Source organism: Hemiscyllium ocellatum, chromosome 31, assembly GCF_020745735.1.
Source record: "Hemiscyllium ocellatum isolate sHemOce1 chromosome 31, sHemOce1.pat.X.cur, whole genome shotgun sequence".
Classification (NCBI taxonomy): Eukaryota; Metazoa; Chordata; class Chondrichthyes; order Orectolobiformes; family Hemiscylliidae; genus Hemiscyllium; species Hemiscyllium ocellatum.
The window spans coordinates 1,895,268-1,921,434 of record NC_083431.1 but is presented as its reverse complement, the minus strand read 5'-3'; the positions used below and the strand labels follow the sequence as shown (position 1 = coordinate 1,921,434).

The 26,167-nt window shown below is 45.5% G+C and overlaps 1 protein-coding gene across 2 annotated transcripts in view; it reads right to left on the bottom strand.

Moving 5' to 3' along the window:
• Positions 1 to 19,076: 19,076 nt before the first annotated feature.
• poldip2 (polymerase (DNA-directed), delta interacting protein 2) overlaps positions 19,077 to 26,167 on the bottom strand; it is a 64,771-nt gene continuing 57,680 nt past the window's right edge. For both annotated transcript variants that reach the window (XM_060848069.1, XM_060848070.1), the window contains exon 11: positions 19,077 to 19,821. In XM_060848069.1, coding sequence (XP_060704052.1) covers positions 19,707 to 19,821 — 115 coding nt within the window. In that variant the 3' untranslated portion in view covers positions 19,077 to 19,706. The remainder of the gene's footprint in view (positions 19,822 to 26,167) is intronic.

Sequence of the window (26,167 nt, the reverse complement as noted above, 5' to 3'; positions counted from 1 at the left end):
TAACCTCTTCTCTCCAACCAAAACAGCCTCAAGTCCTTCAGCCTTTCCTCATAAGACCTCCCCTCTGAAACAGGCAACATCCCAGTAAATCTCCTCTGCACCCTTTCCAAAGCTTCCACATCCATCCTATAACGCGGGTTGACCAGAACTGTATGCAATACTCCAAGTGCGGCCACACTAGTATCTTGTACAGCTGCAGCATAACCTCATGGCTCTGAAACTCAATTCCCCCAAACAATAAAAGCTAACACACCATATACCTTCTTAACAACCCTATCAACCTGGGTGGCAACTTTCAGGGATCTATGCCCCTCTGTAACCTGCAACATACTTTGGCACTATCCACAACTCCACCAACCTTAGTGTCATCCACAAATTTACTAACCCATCCTTCTACGCCCTCATCCAGGTCATTTATAAAAATGATGAACAGCAGTGGACCCAACACCGACCCTTGAGGTACACCACTGGTAACTGAACTCCAGGATGAACATTTCCCATCAACCACCACCCTCTGTCTTCTTTCAGCTCGCCAATATCTGATCCAAACCTCTAAATCATCCTCAATCCCATGCCTCCATATTTTGTGCAATAGCCTACCATGGGGAACTTTATTAAACACCTTACTGAAATCCGGATACACCATATCAACTATTTTACCCTTATCCACCTGTTTGCTCACCTTCTCAAAGAACTCAATAAGGTTTGCGAGGCCAGACCTCCCTGACTATCCCTAATCAGATTATTCTTTCTATATGATTATAAATCCTATCACTTATAACCCTTTCCAACACCTTACTCACAACTGAGTAAGGCTCGGTGGTCTGTAATTACCAGGGTTGTCTCTACTCCCCTTCTTGAACAGGGGAACCACATTTGCTATCCTCCAGTCTTCTGGCACTATTCCTGTAGACAATGACGATTTAAAGAACAATGTCAAAGGCTCGGCAATCTCCTCCCTGGCTTCCCAGAGAATCCGAGGATAAATCCCATCCGGCCCAGGGGACTGATCTATTTTCACACTTTCCAGAATTGCTAACACCTCCTCCTTATGAGCCTCAATCCTGTCTAGTGTAATAGCTGGTATCTCAGTACTCTCCCATTGTCTTCTTCCTGTGTGAATACTGACTAAAATATTTATTTCGCGTCTCTCCTATCTCTTCGGACTCCACACACAACTTCCACGTCCTGTTCTTGACAGGCCCTACTCTTATTCCAATCATTCTTTTATTCCTGATATACCCAGAGAAAGCTTTAGGGTTTTCCTTGATCCTATTAGCCAATGGCTTCTCATGTACCCCCCTAACTCTTCTTAGCTCTCTCTTTAGATCCTTCCTGGCTAACTTGTCACATCCAAGTGCCCTAACTGAGCCTTCATGTCTCATCCCAACATAAGCCTCCTTCTTCCTCTTGACAAGACATTCAAATTTTTTAGTAAACCACGGCTCCCACTCACGACCACTTCCTCCCTGCCTGATAGATATAGACTTATCAAGGACATGCAGTAGCTGTTCCTTGAATAAGCTCCACATTTCTAACGTGCCCATCCCTTGCAGTTTCCTTCCCCATCCTATGCATCCTAAATCTTGCCTAATCGCATCATAATTGCCTTTCCCCCAGCTGTAACTCTTGCCCTACATTATATACCTGTCTCTTTCCATCGCTAAAGTAAACACAACCACTATCATCAAAGTGCTCACCTACTTCCAAATCTAACACCAGGCCGGGTTCATTTCCCAGCACCAAATCCAATGTGGCCTCGCCCCTTGTTGGCCTGTCTACATACTGTGTCAGGAAACCCTCCTGCACACACTGGGCAAAAGCTGACCCATCTAAGGTACATGAACTACAGTATTCCCAGTCAATATTTGGTAAATGATGGTCCCCCATAACAATTACCCTATTACTTTCACTCCTATCTAGAATCATCTTTGCAACACCTTACTCTACATCTCTGGAACTTTTCGGAGACCTATAGAAAACTCCCAGCAGCGTGACCTCTCCTTTCCTGTTTCTAACCTCAGCCCACACTACTTCAGTAGATGAGTCCTCATCAAACGTTCTTTCTGCCACCGTAATATTGTCCTTGACTACCAATGCACACCTCCCCCTCTTTTACTACCTTCCCTGTTCTTACTGAAACATTTAAACCCTGGAACCTGTAACAACCATTCCTGTTCCTGCTCTATCCATGTCTCTGAAATGGCCACAACATCGAAGTCCCAGGTACCAACCCATGCTGCAAGTTCTCCCACGTTATTCCGGATGTTCCTGGTGTTGAAGTAGACCCATTTCAAACCATTTTCCTGCCTGCCAGTGCATTCTTGCGATCTTGAAACCTTATTTGTGACCTCCCTGGAGCTGGTTCCCATCCCCCTGCTGAATTAGTTTAAATCCTCCTGAAGAATTATTAGGCTGGAACCAGAGTGCCGAAATTGGGAACAGATGTTATCAGGGAAAAGCATGATCTAACTGGGAAGGTTGTTTCGGAATCACCTGCTGGTTGTGCTGGACAGGTTTGTCCCACTAAGGCAAGGAAGGGATGGTAGGGTGAAGGGATGTGGAACATTTAGTCAAGAGGAAAAAGGAAGCTGACTTAAAGTTGAGGCAGCAAGGATCGACAGGGCTTTAGAGGGTTACAAGGTGACCAGGAAGGAACTGGCTGAATGAAGACAGCGAGTTGTAGTGGATGGAAAGTATTCAGCCTGGAGATCGCTGACCAGTGGTGTCCCACAGGGATCTGTTCTTGGGCCTCTGCTCTCTGTAGTTTTTATAAATGACTTGGATAAAGAAGTGTAAAGGTGGATTAGTAGGTTTGCCGATGACACAAATGTCAGTGGTGTTATAGATAGTGTCGAGGGCTGTTACAGGCTACAACAAGACATTGACAGGTGCAGAGCTGGGCTGAGAAGTGGCAGATGGAGTTTAACCTGGATAAATGCAAAGTGATTCATTTTGGAAGGTCGAATCTGAATGCTGGATACAGGGTTAAAATCAGGATTCTTGGCAGTGTGGAGGAACAGCAGGATCTTGGGGTACACATACATAGATCCCTCAAAGTTGCCACCCAAGTTGATCAGGTTGTTAAGAATGCGTATGACGTTTTGGCTTCCATTAACGGGGGGATTGAGTTTAAGGGCCGCGAGGTTTTGTTGCAGCTTTATAAAACTTGGAGAATTAGACCACACTTGGAACATTGTGTCCTGTTCTGGTCACCTCATTAGGGGGGAGATGACTTACCGGGGTAAGCAATGGGATGCAGGTCTCTGGCGCACAGAATGTATCTGTTGCTCAGAAGGGAAGGGGGAGATGAGCAGAGCCATTAGTCATTGGGGACTCCATAGTTAGGGGGACAGACAGGAGGTTTTGTGGGAACGAGAGAGACTCACGGTTGGTGTTTTGCCTCCCAGGTGCCAGGGTTCACGATGTCTCAGATCGTGTTTTTGGGATGCTTGGCGGGGAGGGGGAGCAGCCCCAAGTCATAGTCCACATAGGTACTAATGACATAGGTAGGAAAAGGGATAGGGATTTAAGGTAGAAATTCAAGGAGGTGAAGCTTAGAGTTAGAACAAACAGAGTTGTTATCTCTGGTTTGTTGCCCATGCCATGTGCTACTGAGGCAAGAAATGGGGAGAGAGAGGAAGTGAACACGTGGCAGGAGGGAGGGTTCTGGATACCTGGATTAATGGGACTCATTCTGGGGCAGGTGGGACCTTTACAAACAGGATGGTCTTTACCTGAACCACAGGGGTATCAATATTCTTGGGGGCGGGGGGGTGTTTGCTAATGCTCTTTGGGAGGGTTTAAGCTAATTCAGCAAGGGAATGTGAACCTAAATTATTGTTCTAGTGTTCAGGAGGTTGAGAGTAGTGAGGTCGGAAATGAGGTTTCAAGGTTGCAAGAGTTCACCGGCAAGCAGGAAGGTGGTTTGAAGTGTGTCTACTTCAACGCCAGGAGCATCCGGAATCAGGTGGGTGAACTTACAGCATGGGTTGGTACCTGGGACTTCGATGTTGTGGTCATTTCAGAGACACAGATAGAGCAGGGACAGGAATGACTGTTACAAGTTCTGGGGTTGAGATGTTTCAGTAAGAACACAGAAGATGGTAAAAGAGGGGGAGGTGTGGCATTGTTAGTCAAGGACAGTATTACACTGGCAGAAGGGATATTTGATGAAGACCCGTCTGCTGAGGTTAGAAACAGGAAAGGAGAGGTCACCCTGGTGGGAGTGTCCACAGGCCTCTGAATAGTTCAGGAGATGCAGAAGAAAGGATAACAAAGATGATTCTTTGCAACAAGATAGCTGTCATGAGGGACTTTAACTTTCCAAATATTGACTGGAAATGCTATAGTTCGAGTACTTTAGATGGGTCAGTTTTTGTCCAGTGTGTGCAGGATGGTTTCCTGACACCGGATGTAGACAGGCCAACGACAGTCAAGGCCACATTGGATTCAGTACTGGGGAATGAATCAGGAGGTGGATCAGGAGGTAGGGGAGCACTTCGGTGATAGTGACCACAATTCGGTTATGTTTACTTTAGCGATGGAAAGGGATAGGTATATAACGCAGGAGAAAGTGAGGACTGCAGATGCTGGAGATCAGAGCTGTAAATGTGGAAAAGCACAGCAGGTCAGGCAGCATCTGAGGAGCAGGAGAATTGACATTTCGGGCATGAGCCCTATATAACGCAGGGCAAGAGTTATTGTAGTGGGAAACACAATTATGATGCAATTAGGCAAGATTTAGGATGCGTAGGATGGGGAAGAAAAGTGCAGGGGATGGGCACAACTGAAATGTGGAGCTTACTCAAGGAACAGCTACTGTGTGACCTTGATAAGTATGTACTATCAGGGAGGGAGGAAGTAGTCGAGCGAGGGAGCTGTGGTTTGAATCTCTTGTCAAGAGGAAGAAGGCAGTTTAAGTTAGGATGAGATGTGATGGCTCAGTTAGTGTGTTTGAGGGTTACACGTTAGCCAGGAAAGAACCAAAGAGAAAGCTGAGAAGAGCCAGGAGGAAACATGAGAAGTCGTTGGTAGATGGGATCAAGGAAACACCTAAGGCTTTCTATAGGTATGTGAGGAATAAAAGAATGACTAGAGAAAGGTTAGGGCCAATCAAAGATAGTATTAGGAAGTTGTGCGTGGAATCTGAGGAGACAGAGGAAGTGCTAAATGAATATTTTTCCTCAGAATTCACAGTGAAAAAAGACAATGTTGTCATTGAGAACACTGAGATAGGCTACTAGACTAGATGGGATTGAGGTTCACAAGGAGGTGGAAGCAATACTGGAAAATGTGAAAGTAGATAAGTCCCCTGGGCTGGATGGGATTCATCCTAAGATTCTCTGGAAAGTCAGGCAGGAGATTGCAGAGCCTTTGGCTTTGATTGTTATATCATCATTGTCTACAGGAATAGGGCCAGAAGATGTGGAAGCTTTTGAGAGGATGCAGAGAAGATTCACCAGGATGCTGCCTGGGCTAGAGGGCATGTCTTATGAAGAAAAGTTGAGGGAGCTAGGGCTTTTCTCATTGGAGTGAAGAAAGATGAGAGGATACCAAATGTTGCCGACTTGTTTACGAAGGGGTGTAGAGCCAACCCTGGAAATTATAGATCAGTGAGCCTTACCTCATTTGTGGGTAAAGTGTTGGAAAAGGTTATATGACATAGGATTTATAATCATCTAGAAAGGAATACGTTGATTAGAGATAGTCAACATGGTTTTGTGAAGGATAGGTCATGCCTCACAAATCTTAAACAGTTCTTTGAGGTGCCGACCAAAGCAGTGGATGAGGGTAAATTAGTTGATGTGGTGTATATGGATTTCATTAAGGGATTTGATAACATTCTCCACAGTAAGCTATTGCTGAAAATACACAGGCATGGGATTGAGGGTGATTTACTGGTTTGAGTCAGAAAGTGGCTAGCTGAAAGACAGGGTGATGGTTGATGGGAACCTGGAGTTCAGTTACTAGTGATGTCCCACAACGATCTGTTTTGTTGCCACTGCTGTTTCTCATTTTTATAAATGACTTAGATGAGGGCGTAGAAGCATGGGTTAGTAAATTTGTGGATGACACTAAGGTCAGTGGAATTGTGGATAGTGCTGAAGGATGTTGCAATTTACAGAGGGACATGAATAAGCTGCAGAGCTGGGCTGAGAGGTGGCAAATGGAGTTTAATGCAGAAAAGCATGAGGTGATTCACTTTGGAAGGAGTAACAGGAATCAAGAGTACTGGGCTAATGGTAAGATTCTTGGTAATGTAGATGAACAGAGAGATCTCGGGGTCCATGTGCATAGATCCCTGAAAAGTTTCCACCCAGGTTGATAGGGTTGTTATACGGTGCGTAAGATTTTATTGGTCGAGGGATTGAGTTCTGGAACCATGAGGTCATGCTATAGCTGTATAAAACTCTGGTGCGGCTGCACTTGGAGTTTTGTGTACAGTTCTGGTCACCGCATTTTAGGAAGAATGTGGAAGCTTTGGAAAGGGTGCAGAGGAGATTTACCAGGATGTTGCCTGGTATGGAGGGAAGGTCTTATGAGGAAAGGCTGAGGGACTTGAGGCTGTTTTTGTTAGAGAGAAGAAGGTTGGGAGATGACTTAATTGAGACATACAAGATAATCAGAGGGTTCGATAGGTTGGACAGGGAGAGCCTTTTTCCTCGCATGGTGATGGCTAGCACAAGGGGGCATAGCTTTAAATTGAGGGATGATAGATATAGGACAGATGTCAGAGGTAGTTTCTTTACTCAGAGAGTAGTAGGGGTGTGGAACGCACTGCCTGCAACAGTAGTAGACTCGCCAACTTTAAGGGCATTTAAAAGATTATTGGATAAACATATATAGAATAGTGTAGGTAAGATGGGCTTCAGATTGGTTCCACAGGTTGGTGCAACATCGAGTGCCGAAGGGCCTGTACTGCGCTGTAGTGTTCTATGTTGTATTCACTACTGGGAGGACCTTGATGTTCTGAGGACAGTGTGAAACAGACCAATCTGCTCAAACAGGTTGATGTTAGGAAGGAGGATGTGCTGAAAATTTCAAAAAGCATAAGGCTGGATAAAGCCCCTGGTCCAGACGGGATATACCCTGGGTTGCTACAGCAAGCAAGGGAAGAGATTGCTGCATTTTTGACGGTGATCTTTGCATCTTCACTGTCCACCGGAGTAGTGCTAGATGATTGGAGGGTGGCAGATGTTATTCCCTTGTTCAAGAAAGGGAGTAGGGATAATCCTGGGAATTACAGTCCAGTCAGTCTCATTTTTGTGGTGGGGAAAGTATTGGAGATGATTCTGAGGGACAGGATTTATAATTACTTGGAAAACCATAGTTGATTAGCGATACTCAGCATAGCTTTGTGAGGGGTGGGTCATGCCTCACAAACCTTATTGAATTCTTTGAGGATGTGACAAAAACACATTGATGAAAGTAGAGGAGTGGATGTGGTGTACATGGATTTTAGCATTTGTCACGGTTCCCCATGATAGGCTCATTCAGAAAGTAAAGAAGCAATGGGATACAGGGAAACCCGGCTGTCTGGATACAGAATTGGCTGGCCCATAGAAGACAGAGGGTGGTAGCAGATGGAAAGTATTCAGCCTGGAGCTCGGTGACCAGTAGTGTTCCGCAGGGATTGGTTCTGGGACTGCTGCTCTTTGTGACTTTTATAAATGACTTGGATGAGGAAGTGGAAGGGTGGATTAGTAAGTTTTCCAATGACCTGAGGGCTGGTGGAGTTGTGGATGATATGGAGGGCTACTGAAGTTTGCAACGAGACATTGACAAGATGCGGAAGTGAGATAAGTGGCAGATGGAAAAGTGTGAAGTCATTCACTTTGGAAGATCAAATTTGAATGCAAATTACAGGGATAAAGGCAGGATTCTTAGCAGTGTGGAGGAACTGCGGGATTTTGGGATCTATTTCCATAGATCAATCAAATCTAGATCCACATTGTCGGGTTGTTAAGAAGGCAAATGGTGTGTTAACTTTCTTGAGCTGGGTGATTTGAGTTGAAGAAATGCGAGGTTATGCTGCAGCTCTATAGAGCCCTGGTTAGACCACGCTTGGAATATTGACTGCAGTTCTGGTTGCCTCATTACAGGGAAGATGTGGAAGCTTCAGAGAGGATGCAGAGGAGATTTACCAGGAGGCTGCCTAGACTGGAGGGCACGTCTTATGAAGAAAGATTAAGGGAGTTAGGGCTTTTCTCATTAGAGTGAAGAAGGATGAAAGGTGACTTGATAGAGGTGTACAAGATATTGAGAGGCATCGATAGAGTGGATAGCCACAGACTTTTTCCCATGGTGGAAATGTCCATCATGAGGGGACATAATTTTAAGGTAATTAGAGGATGGTTTAGGGGAGACGTCAGAGGTAGATGTCTCTTTTTGAGTGGGAGCAGCAGCGGAGGTAAGGTGAACCAGGAAGGCTACAGCCAAGGTAAGGGAGATTTTTAACATTACTTACCGGTAGTGGCAAGCGGTGTTTTTTCTCCACAGTAGGAGCAGCTGCGGAAGTGACGCAGACCAGAGGGGCTTCCGGGAAGGAAAGTAAGTGACCATATACATTATCAAGGAGGGCTTCAGACATGTAGATAATTGGGATGCCTTCTGGGGAAGGTGGGACCTGTACAAGAAGGACGGGTTGCATCTGAACTGGAAGGGGACCAATGTCCTGGGTGGAAGGTTTGCTCGAGTAGTTTGAGAGGGTTTAAACTAGTGTGGCGGGGGGTGGGAACCTGAGCTGTATACCGGAGGTGAGAGTTGATGCAGATGAGGCAATAGCAAGAGGTAGACCAGCTAGTGGGAAGGATTTTCCTGGGAAGGAACCAAGGGATCAGTTAAAGTGTGTTTGCTTTAACGCAAGGAGTATCAGGAATAAAAGTGATGAGCTTAGAGCATGGATCAGTACCTGGTGCTATGATGTTGTGGCCATAACAGAGACATGGGTTTCTCAGGGGCAGGAATGGTTGCTGGATGTTCCAGGGTTTAGAGCATTTAAAAAGAATGGTGGTGGGGGGGGGGGAAGACGAGCACTACTAAGCAGAGAGGGTATCACAGCTACACAAGCTTCCATTGTCGAGGAAGATCTGCCTACCGAGTCAGTATGGGTGGGAATTAGGAACAGCAAGGGAGCAGTCACCTCTTTAGGGGTTTACTACAGGCCCCCAGTAGCAGCAGGGAGATGGAAGAAAGCATAGGTTGGCAGATTTTGGAAAAGTGTGAATGTAGTAGGGTTGTTGTAATGGGAGACTTTAACTTTCCCAATATTGATTGGAACCTCCTTCGAGCAGATGGTTTGGAAGGAGCTGTTTTTGTAAGGTGTGTTCAGGAGGGTTTCCTAACTCAGTACATTGACAGGCCGATGAGGGGAGAGGCCAGTTTGGATTTGGTACTCAGCAATGAGCCGGGACAGGTATCAGATCTTGTGGTGGGAGAGCATTTTGGTGATAGTGACCACAACTGCCTCACATTCTACATAGCTATGGAGAAGGAGAGAAGCAGGCACAATGGGAGGATATTTAATTGAGGAAAAGGAAACTGTGATGCTATCAGATGTGAGTTGGGAAGCATGGACTGGGAGTAATTGTTCCATGGTAAAGGCACTATAGACATGTGAAGACTGTTTAAGGAACAGTTGTTGCAAGTGATGAATAAATATGTCCCTCTGAGACAGGCAAGAAGGGGTAAGATAAAGGAACCTTGGATGATGAGAGCGGAGGAGCTTCCTGTCAAAAGAAAGAAGGCAGCTTACATAAGGTAGAGGAAGCTCGGGTCAAGCTCAGCTCTAGAGGAATACAGGCAGGCGAGGAAGGAGCTCAAAAATGGTCTGAGGAGAGCCAGGAAGGGACACGAGAAAGGCTTGGCAGGAAGGATTAGGGAGAATCCAAAGGCATTTTACACGTATGTGAGGAATAAGAGAATGGCCAAAGAAAGAGTAGGGCCGATCAGGGACAGCATAGGGAATTTGTGTGTGGAGACTGAGAAGGTAGGGGAAGCCCTAAATGAGTTTTTTGCTTCTGTCTTTACTGAAGAAAAGGACCTTGTAGTGAATGAAACCTTTGAAGAGCAGGTGTGCATGCTGGAATGGATAGAGATTGAGGAAGCTGATGTGCTGAAAATTTTGTCAAACATTAAGATTGATAAGTCGCCAGGGCCAGACTAGATTTGTCTTCGGCTGCTTTGGGAAACGAGAAATGCGATTGTTTCGCCACTTGCGAAGATCTTTGCATCCTTGCTCTCCACCGGAGTCATACCTGAGGACTGGAGAGAGGCAAATGTAATTCCTCTCTTCAAGAAAGGAAATAGGGAAATCCCCGGCAATTACAGACCAGTCAGTCACGTCTGTCGTCTGTAAGGTGTTAGAAAGGATTCTGAGGGATAGGATTTATGACCATCTGGAAGAGCATGGCCGGATTGAATGCAGTCAGCACGGCTTTGTGAGGGGCAGGTCATGCCTCACAAACCTTATCGAGATCTTTGAGGATGTGACTAGAAACGCTGATGAGGGTTGAGTGGTGGATGTGGTGTATATGGACTTCAGCAAGGCATTTGATAAGGTTCCCCATGGTAGGCTCATTCAGAAGGTCAGGAGGAATGGGATTCGGGGAACATAGCTGTCTGGATACAGAATTGGCTGGCCAACAGAAGACAGCGAGTGGTAGTAGAAGGAAAATATTCTGCCTGGAAGTCAGTGGTAAGTGGTGTTCCACAGGGCTCTGTCCTTGGGCCTCTACTGTTTGTAATTTTTATTAATGACTTGGATGAGGAGATTGAAGGATGGGTCAGCAAGTTTGCAGACGACACAAAGGTTGGAGGTGTTGTTGACAGTATAGAGGGCTGTTGTAGGCTGCAGCGGGACATTGACAGGATGCAGAGATGGGCTGAGAGGTGACAGATGGAGTTCAACCTAGATAAATGCGAGGTGATGCATTTTGGAAGGTCAAATTTGAAAGCTGAGTACAGGATTAAGGATAGGATTCTTGGCAGTGTGGAGGAACAGAGGGATCTTGGGGTGCAGATACATAGATCCCTTAAATAGGCCACCCAAGTGGACAGGGTTGTTAAGAAAGCATATGGTGTTTTGGCTTTCATTAACAGGGGGATTGAGTTTAAGAGCCGTGAGATCTTGTTGCAGCTCTATAAAACTTTGGTTAGACTGCACTTGGAATACTGTGTCCAGTTCTGGTCGCCCTATTATGTGGATGCTTTGAAGAGGGTTCAGAGGAGGTTTACCAGGATGCTGCCTGGACTGGAGGGCTTATCTTATGAAGAGAGGTTGACTGAGCTCGGACTTTTTTCATTGGAGAAAAGGAGGAGAAGAGGGGACCTAATTGAGGTATACAAGATAATAAGAGCCATAGATAGAGTCGATAACCAGAGACTATTTCCCAGGGCAGAAATGGCTAACACGAGGGGTCATAGTTTTAAGCTGGTTGGAGGATAGTATAGGGGGGATGTCAGAGGCGGGTTCTTTACACACAGTTGTGAGAGCATGGAATGCGTTGCCAGCAGCAGTTGTGGAAGCAAGGTCATTGGAGACATTTAAGAGACTACTGGACATGCATACGGTCACAGAAATTTGAGGGTTTCTACATTAGGTTTACGTTACATGAGGATCAGTGGTCGGCACAACATTGTGGGCTGAAGGGCCTGTTCTGTGCTGTACTGGTCTATGTAGGTTCTTACACAGTGTGGTAGGTGCATGGAATGCACTGCCAGCGGTGGTAATACTCAGAGACATTAGGGACATTTGAACGGCTCTTGGATAGGCACTTGGATGACAGTACAATGAAGGATATGTAGGTTAGTCCAATCTTAAGAGTGGGATAGAAGGCCAGCAGAACAAGGGCCGATGGGCCTGTACTGTTCTATGTTCTATTTGTTCTAAACACAGTAGTGACAGACTAAAAGCATCTGGTGTAAGTTAGAATTTGGATCAACCTCAAGTTTGCGGAAGGTAACGAATGGGAGATGAGTCTGGAATGTGCTGGAACAGTGAGAGAACAAATGGGTGGAATTATCTTCAAGATAGTACGGATATGAGGCTAGAAGCTTAACTCAGTTCAATATGACACTAAGTTGTAAGCAGTTTGGTTTAATCTCAGTCAGTTGTGAGGGAATGGGTTGGGGATCAGGAGGGAATGGAGTTAAGTGGAAGTGACTGGAGATAGTGGCTTCCTAATGATGAGAGGGAATTTCTGCTCATCTGGTGCTGGATGTTCAATGGACATAGAAACATAAAAACATTGACAATAGAAGTAGGAATAATCTTCAGCATTCTTCAGCTCTGATGAAAAGTCATCTGAACTTAAACCGTTAGCTCTCTCCGTCTCCATGGATGCTGCCTGTCCCGCTGTGATCGCCAGCATTTATAGTTTCCAGCAAGAGTAGGCCATTTGGCCCCTACAGCTGGTTCCCCCAGTCAATATGATCATCCAACTGAGTACCCTGTTCCCACTTCTACCCCTTAACATTTTATCCCTTTAGCCCTAATAACTATATCCTTCTAGAAAACATGCAATGTTTTGGTCTCAACTGCTGTGGCAGAGAATTCCACAGGTTCCCCACTCTCTGGGTGAAGATATTTCTCCTCACAGTAGGCCTAAATGGCTTACTCTGTATTTGTAAACTGTGACGCCTGGTTCTGGACTTGCTCCATCCTCAGGAACAGCCTCCTTGTGTTTATCCTGTCTAGTCCTGTTAGAATTTTACAGGTTCCTATGAGATCCTCCTCATTCTTGCAAACTCTGGTCTATATTGTTCTAACTGATAAGTTGTTCTTCACAAATCATGCCTGCCATCCCATGAATCAGTCTGATAAACCTTTGTTTCACTCCTTCTATCTCCGGAACATCTTCCCTCAGAGGCGGAGATAAAAACTGCACACAGTCCTCAGGGTCTCATTAGGACCCTGTGGAATTGCACCAAAAGAGCAGCAGATACAAGCTGGAACCCCTCCAAGTGGTACAGCATCAGCATCCTGACCGGGAAAAATACCACCATTCCTCAGTGTTTAAATCAGATTACTTACAGTGTGGAAACAGGCCCTTCGGCCCAACAAGTCCACACCGACCCTCCGAAGAGCAACCCACCCAGACCCATTCCTTTATATTTACCCGTGACTAATGCACCTAACACTATAGGTAATTCAGCATGGCCAATTCACCTGACCCGCACATCTTTGGACTGTGGGAGGAAACCAGAGCACCCGGAGGAAACTCACGCAGACACGGGGAGAACGTGCAAACTCCACACAGTCACCCGAGGCTGGAATTGGACCTGGAACCTTGGTGCATTAAGGCAGCAGTGCTAACCACTGAGCCACCATGCCACTGTGTTGCAAGATCAAATCCTGTAACTGCCAATGGGGAGAGAGGACATAATGAAGGGGATGTGGGGCAAGTGGGCCAGGAAGCTGCAATAGGATGTAGGGGGCACTGAGGGTGGAGTAAGGGGTGGGGGAGAGACCTGCAAGCAAAGATGCCAAATGCAATCTTTAAGGTGATTGCCATTGTCTTTCTCTCTCACTTTCTATCAGTATTGTTGTCTTCACCACATGTAGCAGTATCCTGTCTTGAACTTGGTTCTTAGTTGAAGTGTTCAGCTGACATCCATCTGTCTCTACGCTGTCTCTACGTCCCATCATTACCTTAAGCTCCTGAGCAGTGTGGAACCACCGGTTGTGGGTGCAAAATAAGATTGTGAATGGCATGGATAGGATAGAATAGTCAATTACTAGGGGACACAGGTTCAAGGTAAGAGGGAGGTAGTTTAAGAGAGATGCAGGGCATCTTTTTTCACACAAAGGGTGGTGAGTGCCTGGAACGTGTTGCTAGAGGAGGTGATGGAGTTGAAGAGTGTGGTGCTGGAAAAACACAGCCTCATTCCTGATGAAGGGCTCATGCTTGAAACGTCGATTCTCCTGCTCCTCGGATGCTGCCTGACCTGCTGCGCTTTTCCAGCGCCATCCTTTTTGACTCTGACTCTCCAGCATCACCAGTCCTCACTTTCTTCAAGAGGAGGTGATGGAAGTAGACACAATAGCAGAATTCAAGAAACATCTGGACGAATACATGAACAGGAAGGGAATAGAGGGATAAGGATCCTGTAAGTGAAGGCCTTAGTATGAAAGTTAAAATCACACAACACCAGGTTATAATCCAACAGGCTCCTGCACATCATTAGTAAGGAAGGGCAAAATGTGTCGTCACAAGTTTGGTGGGCTGAAGGGCCTATTTCTGTGTGGCATTATTTGATCTAAACGTGGAGCTCCAAACGTGGGAAATTTGGGAATGAATCTGGGAGGGGATAGCACATTCTAGGATTTTGGAGAGGAATGGGAGGTTGGAGATGGAGAAACAATTTGAAACCATTTGAAGGTGCTGGCTATCGGTAGTTAGGCACCTGCCATCTTGCACCTTCCGATTCTTCCACACACATCAAATGCTCAATGATGATTTTAATCTGAGGAAATATTCAAGAGCTACTTAAACTATTGAGTTTAAGAGTCGTGAGATCTTGTTGCAGCTCTATAAAACTTTGGTTAGACTGCACTTGGAATACCGCATCCAGTTCTGGTCGCCCTATTATAGGAAAAATGAGATGCTTTGGAGAGGGTTCAGAGGAGGTTTACCAGGATGCTGCCTGGACTGGAGGGCTTATCTTATGAGGAGAGGTTGACTGAGCTCGGACTGTTTTCATTGGAGAAAAGGAGGAGAAGAGGGGATCTAATTGAGGTATACAAGATAATGAGAGGCATAGATAGAGTCGATAGCCAGAGACTATTTCCCAGGGCAGAAATGACTAACACGAGGGGTCATAGTTTTAAGCTGGTTGGTGGAAAGTATAGAGGGGATGTCAGAGGCGGGTTTTTTACACAGAGAGTTGTGAGAGCATGGAATGCATTGTCAGCAGCAGTTGTGGAGGCGAGGTCACTGGGGACATTTAAGACTCCTGGACATGGTCGCCATACTATAGGAAGGATGTGGAGGCACTGGAACAGGTGCAGAGGAGGTTTACCAGGATGTTGCCTGGTATGGTAGGAAGATCGTATGAGGAAAGGCTGAGGCACTTGGGGCTGTTTTCATTGGAGAAAATATGGTTTAGGGGTGACTTGATAGAGGTGTACAAGATGATTCAGGGTTTAGATAGGGTTGACCATGAGAACCTTTTTCCACGCATGGAGTCTGCTATTACAAGAGGCATAGCTTTAAATTAAGGGGTGGTAGGTATAGGACAGATGTTAGGGGTAGATTCTTTACTCAGCGAGTCGTGAGTTCATGGAATGCCCTGCCAGTAACAGTGGTGGACTCTCCCTCTTTATGGGCATTTAAACGGGCATTGGATAGACATATGGAGGATAGTGGGCTAGTGTAGGTTAGGTGGGCTTGGATCAGCGCAACATCGAGGGCCAAAGGGCCTGTACTGCGCTGTATTTTTCTTTGTTCTGTGCATATGGTCACAGAAATTTGAGGGTGCATACATGAGAATCAGTGGTCGGCATAACGTCGTGGGCTGAAGGGCCTGTTCTGTTCTATGTTCTATGTACTTAGCCCTGTCTCTGCATTAGCTCAGTCACAGCAGCTGATGCGGATACTACAACCAGAGAGTTTGGGCAAAATGCAAGTTTCTGCTTGTGATGCCCGTCCAGTGACCCTGATGGAAGGAGAGTCTCCAAGATGGAGAACCGCAGATGTGTTTGTGATGATTCCCATAATCGGTGTGCCCAGTTTCTCTGAGCAGCCTGGCAGCTCATCCAGCACCTAGAAAGTCAAATCGAAGGCAAACTGAATTCTGTTATAAACTGCCAAAACATTTTGGAATTTACAATTTTAGGGACAAGCCTCACCCTGTACCATCTGAAAACAATTATTAACCAGATTAATATTTAAAGAACAACAGGTCAACGTGAAGGTGGGAGAATGGAATGCAATCATTTTTTTGCAGGATTTAGTCTTGGTTAACGTGGACTCTGACTGATAACCAGCCACTCCTGGGTAAGCAGCACATTCCTGTCTCTGCACGGCCCATTCCTGGAATCTCTGCCATGAGGAGGGCAGCTTCCTGCAGTCACTCAACATTCAGGCCAGATTCACTCCTTGCTCAGAGTTGGTTCAGTTAGTGCCAATGCAAAGGTACATTACCATCACCAACATTTGTGTTTACAGAGTGAGTTGTTTTTGATGCAGATAGCACTGACTGAGAGGGCAAGTTGTGGAAGCAGCTTCACAGAATTGTTACATCTCAACAGGAGCCATTTGGCCCATCGAGTCTGTACCAGCTCCACAAACCAGTGTCACCATGTCATGTCAATTTCCTGTTTAGTCTCCATACCCTTCCGTCCCCCTGCAGCTATTTCTATCCAAACAGAATGCCTCTCATGAAGCTGCCTTCACTGCAAATCCAGGCAGTGCATTCCATAACATCACGATTCACTGAGTGAAAACGTTTCTCCTCATTTCATCCTCGCAGCTTTGGCACATCATCTTAAATTTATGTTCTCTCATTCTTCTTCAAGAGGAACTGACCAATTTCAATAGTAGCTTGGATAAATACTTGAGAAGAAAGGATTTTCTGGGCCATGAGAATAGGGAGCTGGGAAGAGAGCGAGACTAATTTGATAACTTTCAAAATGCTGGCCCTTGCATGATAAAAGGCCTCTTTTGTGATGTGTTGTTCTATTAGTGAGTGCTGCACTTTCTGAGAGAAGGGAAGATGCACTAGAACAATGTTCTCAATGAGTAAAGGAATCCTTTGTGTGGTGCTAATTTGAATCAGCCCTCTTTTTCCATAAGATATATATAATGAGGCCATCCAGCCCATCAAGCCTGCTCTGCCATCTGATCATGGCTGATGTCCTGCCTTCTCCCCGTAACCACTGATCCCCTTAATAATCACAAATTCTGCCCAGATTATATTGCTGAATCTGAAGGTGTTTAGAACTAGTCTATGTTAAGGGACCGACCATCAAACTATTACAAACCCTCAACGTTAAACCCAACCATTTAATTCTCATTTACTAAGTACCAACCTCATAGCTCCTCCCTCACTCTCCAAGCCGTGTTTTTTATCCTTATTTCAAGCATGCATGTTCTGGAGTTTATTCAGTAAACACTGCCCACAGCCCAGATCAGAGAGGAACGGTTGGGAGATGCTCTTAAGGACTCTACGGAAGACTGACACCAATGAAAAACCAACAACGGCCTCTCCTCCAACTCTGAGTAATCAATCATTATCCCAGGGATCATAGAGGTGATACACACAGTCCCCACCAGTTTGGACTCCTATCGCTCAGTGATACAATAGGCACTCAACCATCTCAGCTTTCATCACTGTGAGGTAACCATTCTGAGAGCTGATCTCACTCCCCCACTACCAATCTCTGCCTGTAAAGAACCACCATGGGAGGATGGATGCTACAACTGTGACTCAGTGCTGAGTTAATTCTTCGTCACCACCACGGGTTTCTACATCATTTGAAGTGGAATATCAGCAAATATTCCCAGAGGGGAGCAATTTAAATATTACTATTCTTTCTGCAGTGACGAGGAGATAAACAATTTGCAGTTATGCAGTGTCTCTCAGAGTTCAGCTTCACAAGGTGCTCCACAGAAGAATGATCAAATTAAACTTGATGTACAGCCAGATAAGGAAATATTTGGGCAGAACATAAAAAGCTTTCACCAAAAGAGTGACCTTTAAAGAGGAGAGAAGTGTTCAGGTTTAAGGAAGGAATTTCAGTGCTTGGACCCAAGTAGCGAAGACACGGACATCGATGGTGCAGCAATTGCAGAGTTCCGAGAGAACCCTAAAGGAGGGAAGAGGATACAGAGATAATCTCACGTCAGAGCATCATATGCCAACCACTTCCATGGTGGAGCTGGATTGCAGGACAACACAATTCCCACATACTATACAACTGTGCAAAACAGCCTTTGACTCACAGTGACATCAGTCTCCAGCCTGAAAAGGGTTGAGATCAGCAAAGTTGCTCCCATTGTGCCACCTGTCTGTCAGTTGTTTAAGTCAGTGTTAAAGATACTGGGGAAGAGGATTTCTTCCAACTGTCCGAAACCAAAATTTCTTTCCTAACTTCTAAAGATGAGATAGTAGGATGATGGGTAATGTCACTGATTAGTAATCCTTACGTCCAAGACTAATGATCTAGAACAAATCCCACCACAGCACCTGGTGGGCTTTAAATACAATCACTGAATCTGAAATCAAAGGTTAGTCTCAGTATTGGTGCCATGAGACTAGGACTGACCATTGTTAACCATTTGGTTCACTTCAGACACGGCAATCTGCCAATCTGCCCCTGCTCTGGCCCACAAATGACTCTAGACCCACAGCAATGCAGTTGTTACACTGCCCTGGGAAATGGCCCAGCATGTCCCTCAGCTCGAGGGCAATTAGTGACGGGTAACAAATGCTGCTCTTCCCAGTGACATAGCCCAGGGAAATGCTGCTCTTCCCAGTGACATAGCCCAGGGAAATGCTGCTCTTCCCAGTGACATAGCCCAGGGAAATGCTGCTCTTCCCAGTGACATAGCCCAGGGAAATGCTGCTCTTCCCAGTGACATAGCCCAGGGAAATGCTGCTCTTCCCAGTGACATAGCCCAGGGAAAGATAAAGGAAAGAAAAAGTCACAGAAAATGCTAGAAATAGCAAGTCAGGCAAAAGTGTGTGTCCGTGTGTATATGTTATATATGATATATAGGGGGTGAGAAATAAAGAGAGAAAGATATCAACATCAGAATCAAAAGAAACATTCACAGGTTCGCCTTGTTTGCCTGGTCTGAATACTGGCAGCAAGGCCTGTTTGCTCTGAAACAGTTGTGTAGACAGTGTCAGCTGCTTCAGTGCAGAATGTGAGTACAAGTCCAGAGAGAACTGCAGATGATCGGACGTGAATCTGTCAATCTCACAGGATCACAGAACTGTTGCGATGCTGGAGTCATAGGCCATTCGGTCCAGCACACCTGAACTGGCTTTTCAAACCAGCAGCTGGACATCGAGACACATTTCATCCTAGTGTACAGCCTAGCACTACTAAAAACAGAAATAAAACCTTAACCCTTTCATTTCCTTTAATCTTCCCATTATTGTAACATAGCGGCAGACATTGCTGACACTCAGGCCCTCTCAAGGAGGGAGGACAGTATAATAGATGCCACTAACTTCGACTAGTCAGTTGAAGTCCAGACAGCCCTAGACAGTTGATGTGAAGCTGGTCCAAGCTGCTATGTAAATGGATTTTACTGACAGAAGTGAGTTCCTCAGCAATATGTTCAAACAATTTCCTTAATACACGTGGGAGCTAGTCTGTAAGTTGTGTCACCTCTGTGATAAATCTTACTTTTTTCCCCTTTAAGTTTGCTAATTTGAGCACTGCTGACCAGAAATCCCAGCCCACTCCCACAGTCTGACCACAAGCACCACACCGCACCAGCTCCCACCCAAAATCCTTCCATTTTCTTCTTCAATGATACAGACTTTATACAATCCCAACGTTGCACTTCCCAAAATAATTTCTGCAGCAAAAACAGACAAAATGTGATTGGAGTTTATACAGCAAGCCAGGGAGATCAGTAAAGGACTGGCAATGGAAGACTTTCTCCTTCATTTTATCCCCTCTACAGTAAAGTTGCAGGCAGAATCTTCCCGCTGACAGCCAGTCCAGGGTCCTGGCCGATGGAACTTTACCAGCTGTAGCCAGCAGGAGGGGCCTTGTCATCTTTATTGCTCTCCAGGGAGAATGGCGGGATGCGGACATCGAGCTGAGAACCTTCTGGCTTCTCGAAGCGGAACGTACCCCTGCAGACAAGGAAACAAAATGATGTCAAGCTGAGCAATGTGACCCTGCTGGGCTCAGATCCAGGCATCTAGGAGCAGCCTCTGAGCTCAGGAAATCTAACAGAGACTTCAGAATTCAATTGGACTGTGACTGTCTGCATTCTCTACAGCTTTGAGCAAGACACCTGTCACAGTGTGCCACCCCAGCTGTCCAGAGTGATGCCTTGTCTGACTCCCACCTTCATGGAAACTCTCAATTGACAAACTAGTGATAACGACAGAAGATGCTGGAAATACTCAGCCAATCAGGTATCATTGAGGCTAGGCACATTCTTCCCCACTCCACTCCAATCTTCTACCCTGCCTCTGCATTTCTTTGAAACCTGTCACTTCTCTAACTCTTTGCAGTTTTGATGAAAGGTGAACGGAGGAGAGCTGCCAGGTGCAGGTTTTAGCTCAGTTTTTCTCCCCACAGATTCCAAGCAATCTGCTGTTTCCAGCATTTGCTCTTTTAGATTTCAGGTTTCTAGTGTCTGCAGCATTGTATCATTGTTTTAGTTCAATAACTGCTTGGTCATTCTACAGGTTGTGCTAATGATTCTGGGCATTAAATACAGGAATAAAATAAGTGAAACACTGTCAACTAAATAGCTTTATTTAAGGCCATCACTGAGCAGCAGGAGCAGTTTGACACTTGCTGGTGGGTATAACATATACTGAAATCTTAACATGCACAAAAGAACCAATAACAGGGGCGGGGAGTTAAGACTCAGTTACTAAGAGGCATAACTTAATACAGGGCCAGAACTCAGAGTTCAACATTCAAATGATCACACCCAAGTGATTACTGATCAGTGAACGCTCTAACACAGATTACAGGCAGCATATTCAACCGGGTGTAGCATCATTGTTGTTAACCCCAGCAGCAGCCAATGCTTGCTGTCACAGTTGTACTCAGTTCAAAATCACACAGCACCAGGTTATAGTCCAACAGGTGTATTTGGAAACACCAGCTTCGCAGCACTGCTCCTTCATCAGGGAGTTAGGGAGCAGGATGAGAAGATGTAAACTCTGTGTCTTGTGCTCTGTTCCACAACCACCTGATGAAGGAGCGTCGCTCCGAAAGCTGGTGTTTCCAATTAAACCTGTTAGACTATAACCTGGTGTGATTTTGAACTTTGTCCACCCCAGTCCAACACTGGCATCTCCAAATCATAGTAATACACAGCTGACTCGGAGTTTATTTAAAAACAAACACCAGCACATTGGAATATGGCTATGAGTACGACTGTCTATAATGACCAGAGGCAAAGCTATATTATTAAACTCAAAATCACTTGTAATGTACCATGCTTGAAGTTCAGAATCTAGAATTACTGTGAATTAATAATCGATGTCAGACTGTTGAACATTATTAAATGCCAGTTACAAGGCCCGAATGTAGTCACTGTTTTGTATAAAATTGCTCCACACACACTATTCGGCTTTATTCCAGCTGTACAGAGGAGTCAGGACATACCATTCCCTCCCAAAACCTCAAGAATTCACATTTAGAATCCAGCAACCCGAGCAGTATAGTTACAGACTTGGTGAAATATGGAGTCCCAGATATTGAGATTCAGTCAGTACCTCCCATCTCTAACCCCAAACAGTAAACACAGCCACTCAGAGCAAGGGAAGAACATGACCAAATTAGTTTGCAGGCTTCTGGTTAGCACTGCTCAGCTAAGAATTGCTTCGTAATGAGAATGGACAGAACTGGAACTCACTTTAACAAACATAAACCTTGACAATGTGAGCAAGCCTATGCTTCCAGGTGGCACTAGTTGGAGTGTGCTGTTGGTTGTGGGACAGTGACGTGTGTGCCTCAGTATTATTTCACATTGTCAACATTGCCTTTTGATGACAGGATTGGTGTTCAGGCCAGATCTTGCCTGCATACTGGGTTTAGTCATTTAATCACATGCTAGTGCCAAATATTCGAACCAGGGAAACAAAAGGCCCATCGTCCTCAGTAATTCTCTTGAGAGAAAAGGATGGGATGGAAACATCAAAAGTGCTGGTGTCTGCCTTTTGACAAGTGTTCAAGTCCTGACAGAAGGTGGAAACATTAATAAGTAGCAGCAATATCATCTACTCTATTTCATCGTCGTCCCAGAACATCACCCAAAACAGCGCAGGCACCTTAGGCCTTTTCAAAACCAGCTTATTTTGTGCCTCTATAACAGTGCACCAGTCTGTGCTGTGAGGATGATGCTAAGAGGCTGCAGAGTGACTTGGACAGACTGGCTGAGTGGGCAAATATTTGGCAACTGCAATATAGGTGAATATATGTGAGGTTATCCAATTTGGTGACAAAAACAGGAAGTCAGATTATTATCTGAATGGTGGCAGTCTAGAAAAAGGTGAGGTGCAACGAGACCTGGGTGCCATGGTGGAACAGTCCATGAGGGTTAGCATGCAGGTGTAGGGGGCAGTGAGGAAAGCTAATGGCATGCTGGCCTTCATAGCGAGAGGATTTGAGTATCAGAGTAGGGCTGCATTTCTGCAGTTACACAGGGCCTTGGTGAGGCCACATTGTGTGCAGGTTTGATCTCCTGGTTTGAGGAAGGACATCCTTACTGCTGAGGGAGTCCAGTGAAGGTTCACCAGACGGATTCCCCGGAATGCAGGACTGACATATGAAGGAGGACTGGATCGATTGAGTTTGTATTCACTGGAATTTAGAAGAATGAGAAGGGGGGAATCTCATACAAACATAAAATCCTGATGGATTGGACAGGCTAAATACGGGAAAAATGTTCCCGATGTTGGGAAAGTCCAGAACTCGGGGGCACAGTCTAAGAATAAAGGATAAGTCACCTAGTACTGAGATGAAGAAGAATGTCTTCACTCAGAGAGCCATGAACCTGTGGAACTCTTACCCACAGGAAGCTGTTGGGGCTAGTTCATGAGATATATTCAAGAGGGAGCTGGACATGGTCCGTGTGGCTAAAAGGGCCAAGGGATATGGGGAGAGGATGGGAATGGGAGACTGAGTGTGCATGGTCAGCTGTGATTGTACTGAATGATGGTGCAGGCTGAAAGGACCAAATGACTTACCCCTGCACCTTGTTCAATCTTTCTCCTTTTACTCCTATGTCTTCACTGATAGTAGCAGATGCCTGAGCTTCGTGTCCCTATACCGAATGGGAGTAAGAGGGAGGAATGTGGATTGTGATATACCCACCATCCTACAAACATACACATGAACAAAGAACAAGAGTATGCCACATGGCTCTGAGTCCAGGATGTCACTCATAGTCCTGGCTGTGAGGAGCTTGTCAAAGCCAGTGAAAAGAGGCAGCCAATGATCAGAGTGGGAGAAAGAAATTGGGGCTTCAGTTACATGAGGAGATTGGAGATGCTAGGATTACTTCTCTAAAAGCAGAGGTTTCAGGCAAGATTTCATAGATGAATTCAAAATTGAAAATTCTACTCAAACAAATAAGAAATCTGTTTCCAGTGGCAAGAGTGTCAGTTATGAGAGGGACATAGATTTAAGGTTCTGTTATGTTTACTTTAGTGATAGAAAGGGATAGGTGTATACCACTGGGCAAGAGTTACAGCTGGGGGAAAGGCAATTACGATGCGATTAGGCAAGATTTAGGAAGCATAGGATGGGGAAGGAAACTGCAGGGGATGGGCACATTAGAAATGTGGAGCTTATTCAAGGAAAAGCTCCTGTGTGTCCTAGATAAGTATGTACCTGTCAGGCAGGGAGGAAGCTGTAGAGCGCAGGAGTCGTGGTTTACGAAGGAAGTGGAATCTCTGGTCAAGAGGAAGAAGGCTTATGTTAGGATGAGATGTGAAGGCTCAGTTAGGGCGCTTGAGGGTTACAGGGTAGCCAGGAAAGACCTAAAGAGAGAGCTCAGAAGGAGACATGAGAAGTTCTTGGTGGATAGGATCAGGGTAAACCCTAAGGCTTTCTATAGGGATTTAAGGAAAGAATGATGAGAGTAAAATTAGAGCCAATTAAAGATAGTAGTGGGAGGTTGTGTGTGGAGTCAGAGGTGATAGGGGAAGCACTAAATGAATATTTTTCGACAGTATTCACTCTAGAAAACGACAATGTTGTCGAGGAGAATCCTGAGATACAGGCTACTAGACTAGGTGGGATTGAGGTTCACAAGGAAGAGGTATTAGAAATCCTGCAGAGTGGGAAAATAGATAAGTCCCCTGGGCAGGATGGGATTTATCCTAGGATCCTCTGGGAAGCCTGGGAGGAGATTGCCGAGTCTTGGGCATTGATCTTTAAATCGTCATTGTCCACAGGAATAGTGCCAGAAGACTGGAGGATAGCAAATGTGGTTCCCCTGTTCAAGAAGGGGAGTAGACACAATCCTGGTAATTATAGACCAGTGAGCCTTACTTCAGTTGTTGGTAAATTGTTGGAAAAGGTTAGAAGAGATAGGATTTATAATCATCTAGAAAAGAATAATTTGATTAGGGATAGTCAGCACGGTTTTGTGAAGGGTAGGTCATGCCTCACAAATCTTACTGAGTTCTTTGAGAAGGTGACCAAACAGGTAGATGAGAGTAAACCGGTTGATGTGGTGTATGTGGATTTCAGCAAGGCATTCGATAAGGTTCCCCACAGTAGGCTATTGTACAAAATGCAGAGGAATGGGATTGTGGGAGATATAGCAGTTTGGATCAGTAATTAGCTTGCTGAAAGAAAACAGAGGGTGATGGTTGATGGGAAATGTTCATCCTGGAGTCCAGTTACTAGTGGTATACCGCAAAGGTCGGTTTTGGGTCCACTGCTGCTCGTCATTTTTATAAACGACCTGGATGAGGGCGTAGAAGGGTGGGTTAGGAAATTTGCAGAAGACACTAAGATCGGTGGAGTTGTGGATAGTGACGAAGGATGTTGTAGATTACAGAGAGACATAGATAAGCTGCAGAGCTGGGCTGAGAGGTGGCAAATGGAGTTTAATGCGAACAAGTGTGAGGTGATTCACTTTGGTCAGAATAACCGGAATGCAAAGTAATGGGCTAATGGTAGGATTCTTGGTAGTGCAGATGAGCAGAGAGGTCTCGGTTTCCAGGTACACAGATCCCTGAAAATTGCCACCCAGGTTGACAGGGTTGTTAAAAAGGCACACAGTGTTTTAGCTTTTATTAATAGAGGGATCAAGTTCCGGAACCATGAGGTTATGCTACAGCTGTACAAAACTCTGGTGCAGCCGCACTTGGAGTATTGTGTACAGGTCTGGTCACCGCATTATAAGAAGGATGTGGAAGCTTTGAAAAGGGTGCAGAGGAGATTTACTAGGATGTTACCTGGTACGGAGGGAAGGTCTTATGAGGAAAGGCTGAGGGACTTGAGGCTGTTTTCACTGGAGAGAAGAAGGTTGCGAGGTGACTTAATAGAGACATATAAGATAATCAGAGGGTTAGATAGGGTGGACAGGGAGAGCCTTTATCCAAGTGTGGGGACGGCAAACACGAGGGGGCATAGCTTTAAATTGAGGGGTGATAGATATAGGACAGATGTCAGAGGTAGTTTCTTTATTCAGAGAGTAGTAAGGGTATGGAATGTTTTGCCTGCAACGGTAGTAGATTCGCCAATTTTAAGTGTATTTAAGTCATCATTGGACAAGCATATGGACGTACATGGAATAGTGTCGGTTAGATGGGCTTCAGATTGGTATGACACGTCGGCGCAACATCGAGGGCCGAAGGGCCTGTACTGCGCTGTAATGTTCAACGTTCTAAGGTAACTGATTTTAAAAAACCCTAGAAAGGAGATAAGGCAATCAATCATTTTGCACAGTTACAATCATGAACGCATTACTTAAAAGGATGGGGGCAGCCATCTCAATACTATTGCGTAATCTGAGCGCGCATGCATTTGTGTATCCCAGTGTGTACAACGCACCAGACTTACCCCAATAGTAGTATACAGTGACAGACCTGTCCCCACCAGTACTCTACCCCAGTGTTATACAGTGACAGGCCTGTCCCCACCAGTACCGTACCCCAGTGTTATACAATGACAGACCTGTCCCCACTAGTACTCTACCCCAGTGTTATACAATGACAGACCTGTCCCCACCAGTACTGTACCCCAGTGTTATACAGTGACAGACCTGTCCCCACCAGTACTGTACCCCAGTGTTATACAATGACAGACCTGTCCCCACCAGTACTGTACCCCAGTGTTATACAGTGACAGACCCGTCCCCACCAGTACTGTACCCCAGTGTTATACAGTGACAGACCCATCCCCACCAGTACCGTACCCCAGTGTTATACAGAGACAGACCCGTCCCCACCAGTACCGTACCCCAGTGTTACACAGTGACTGACCCGTCCCCACCAG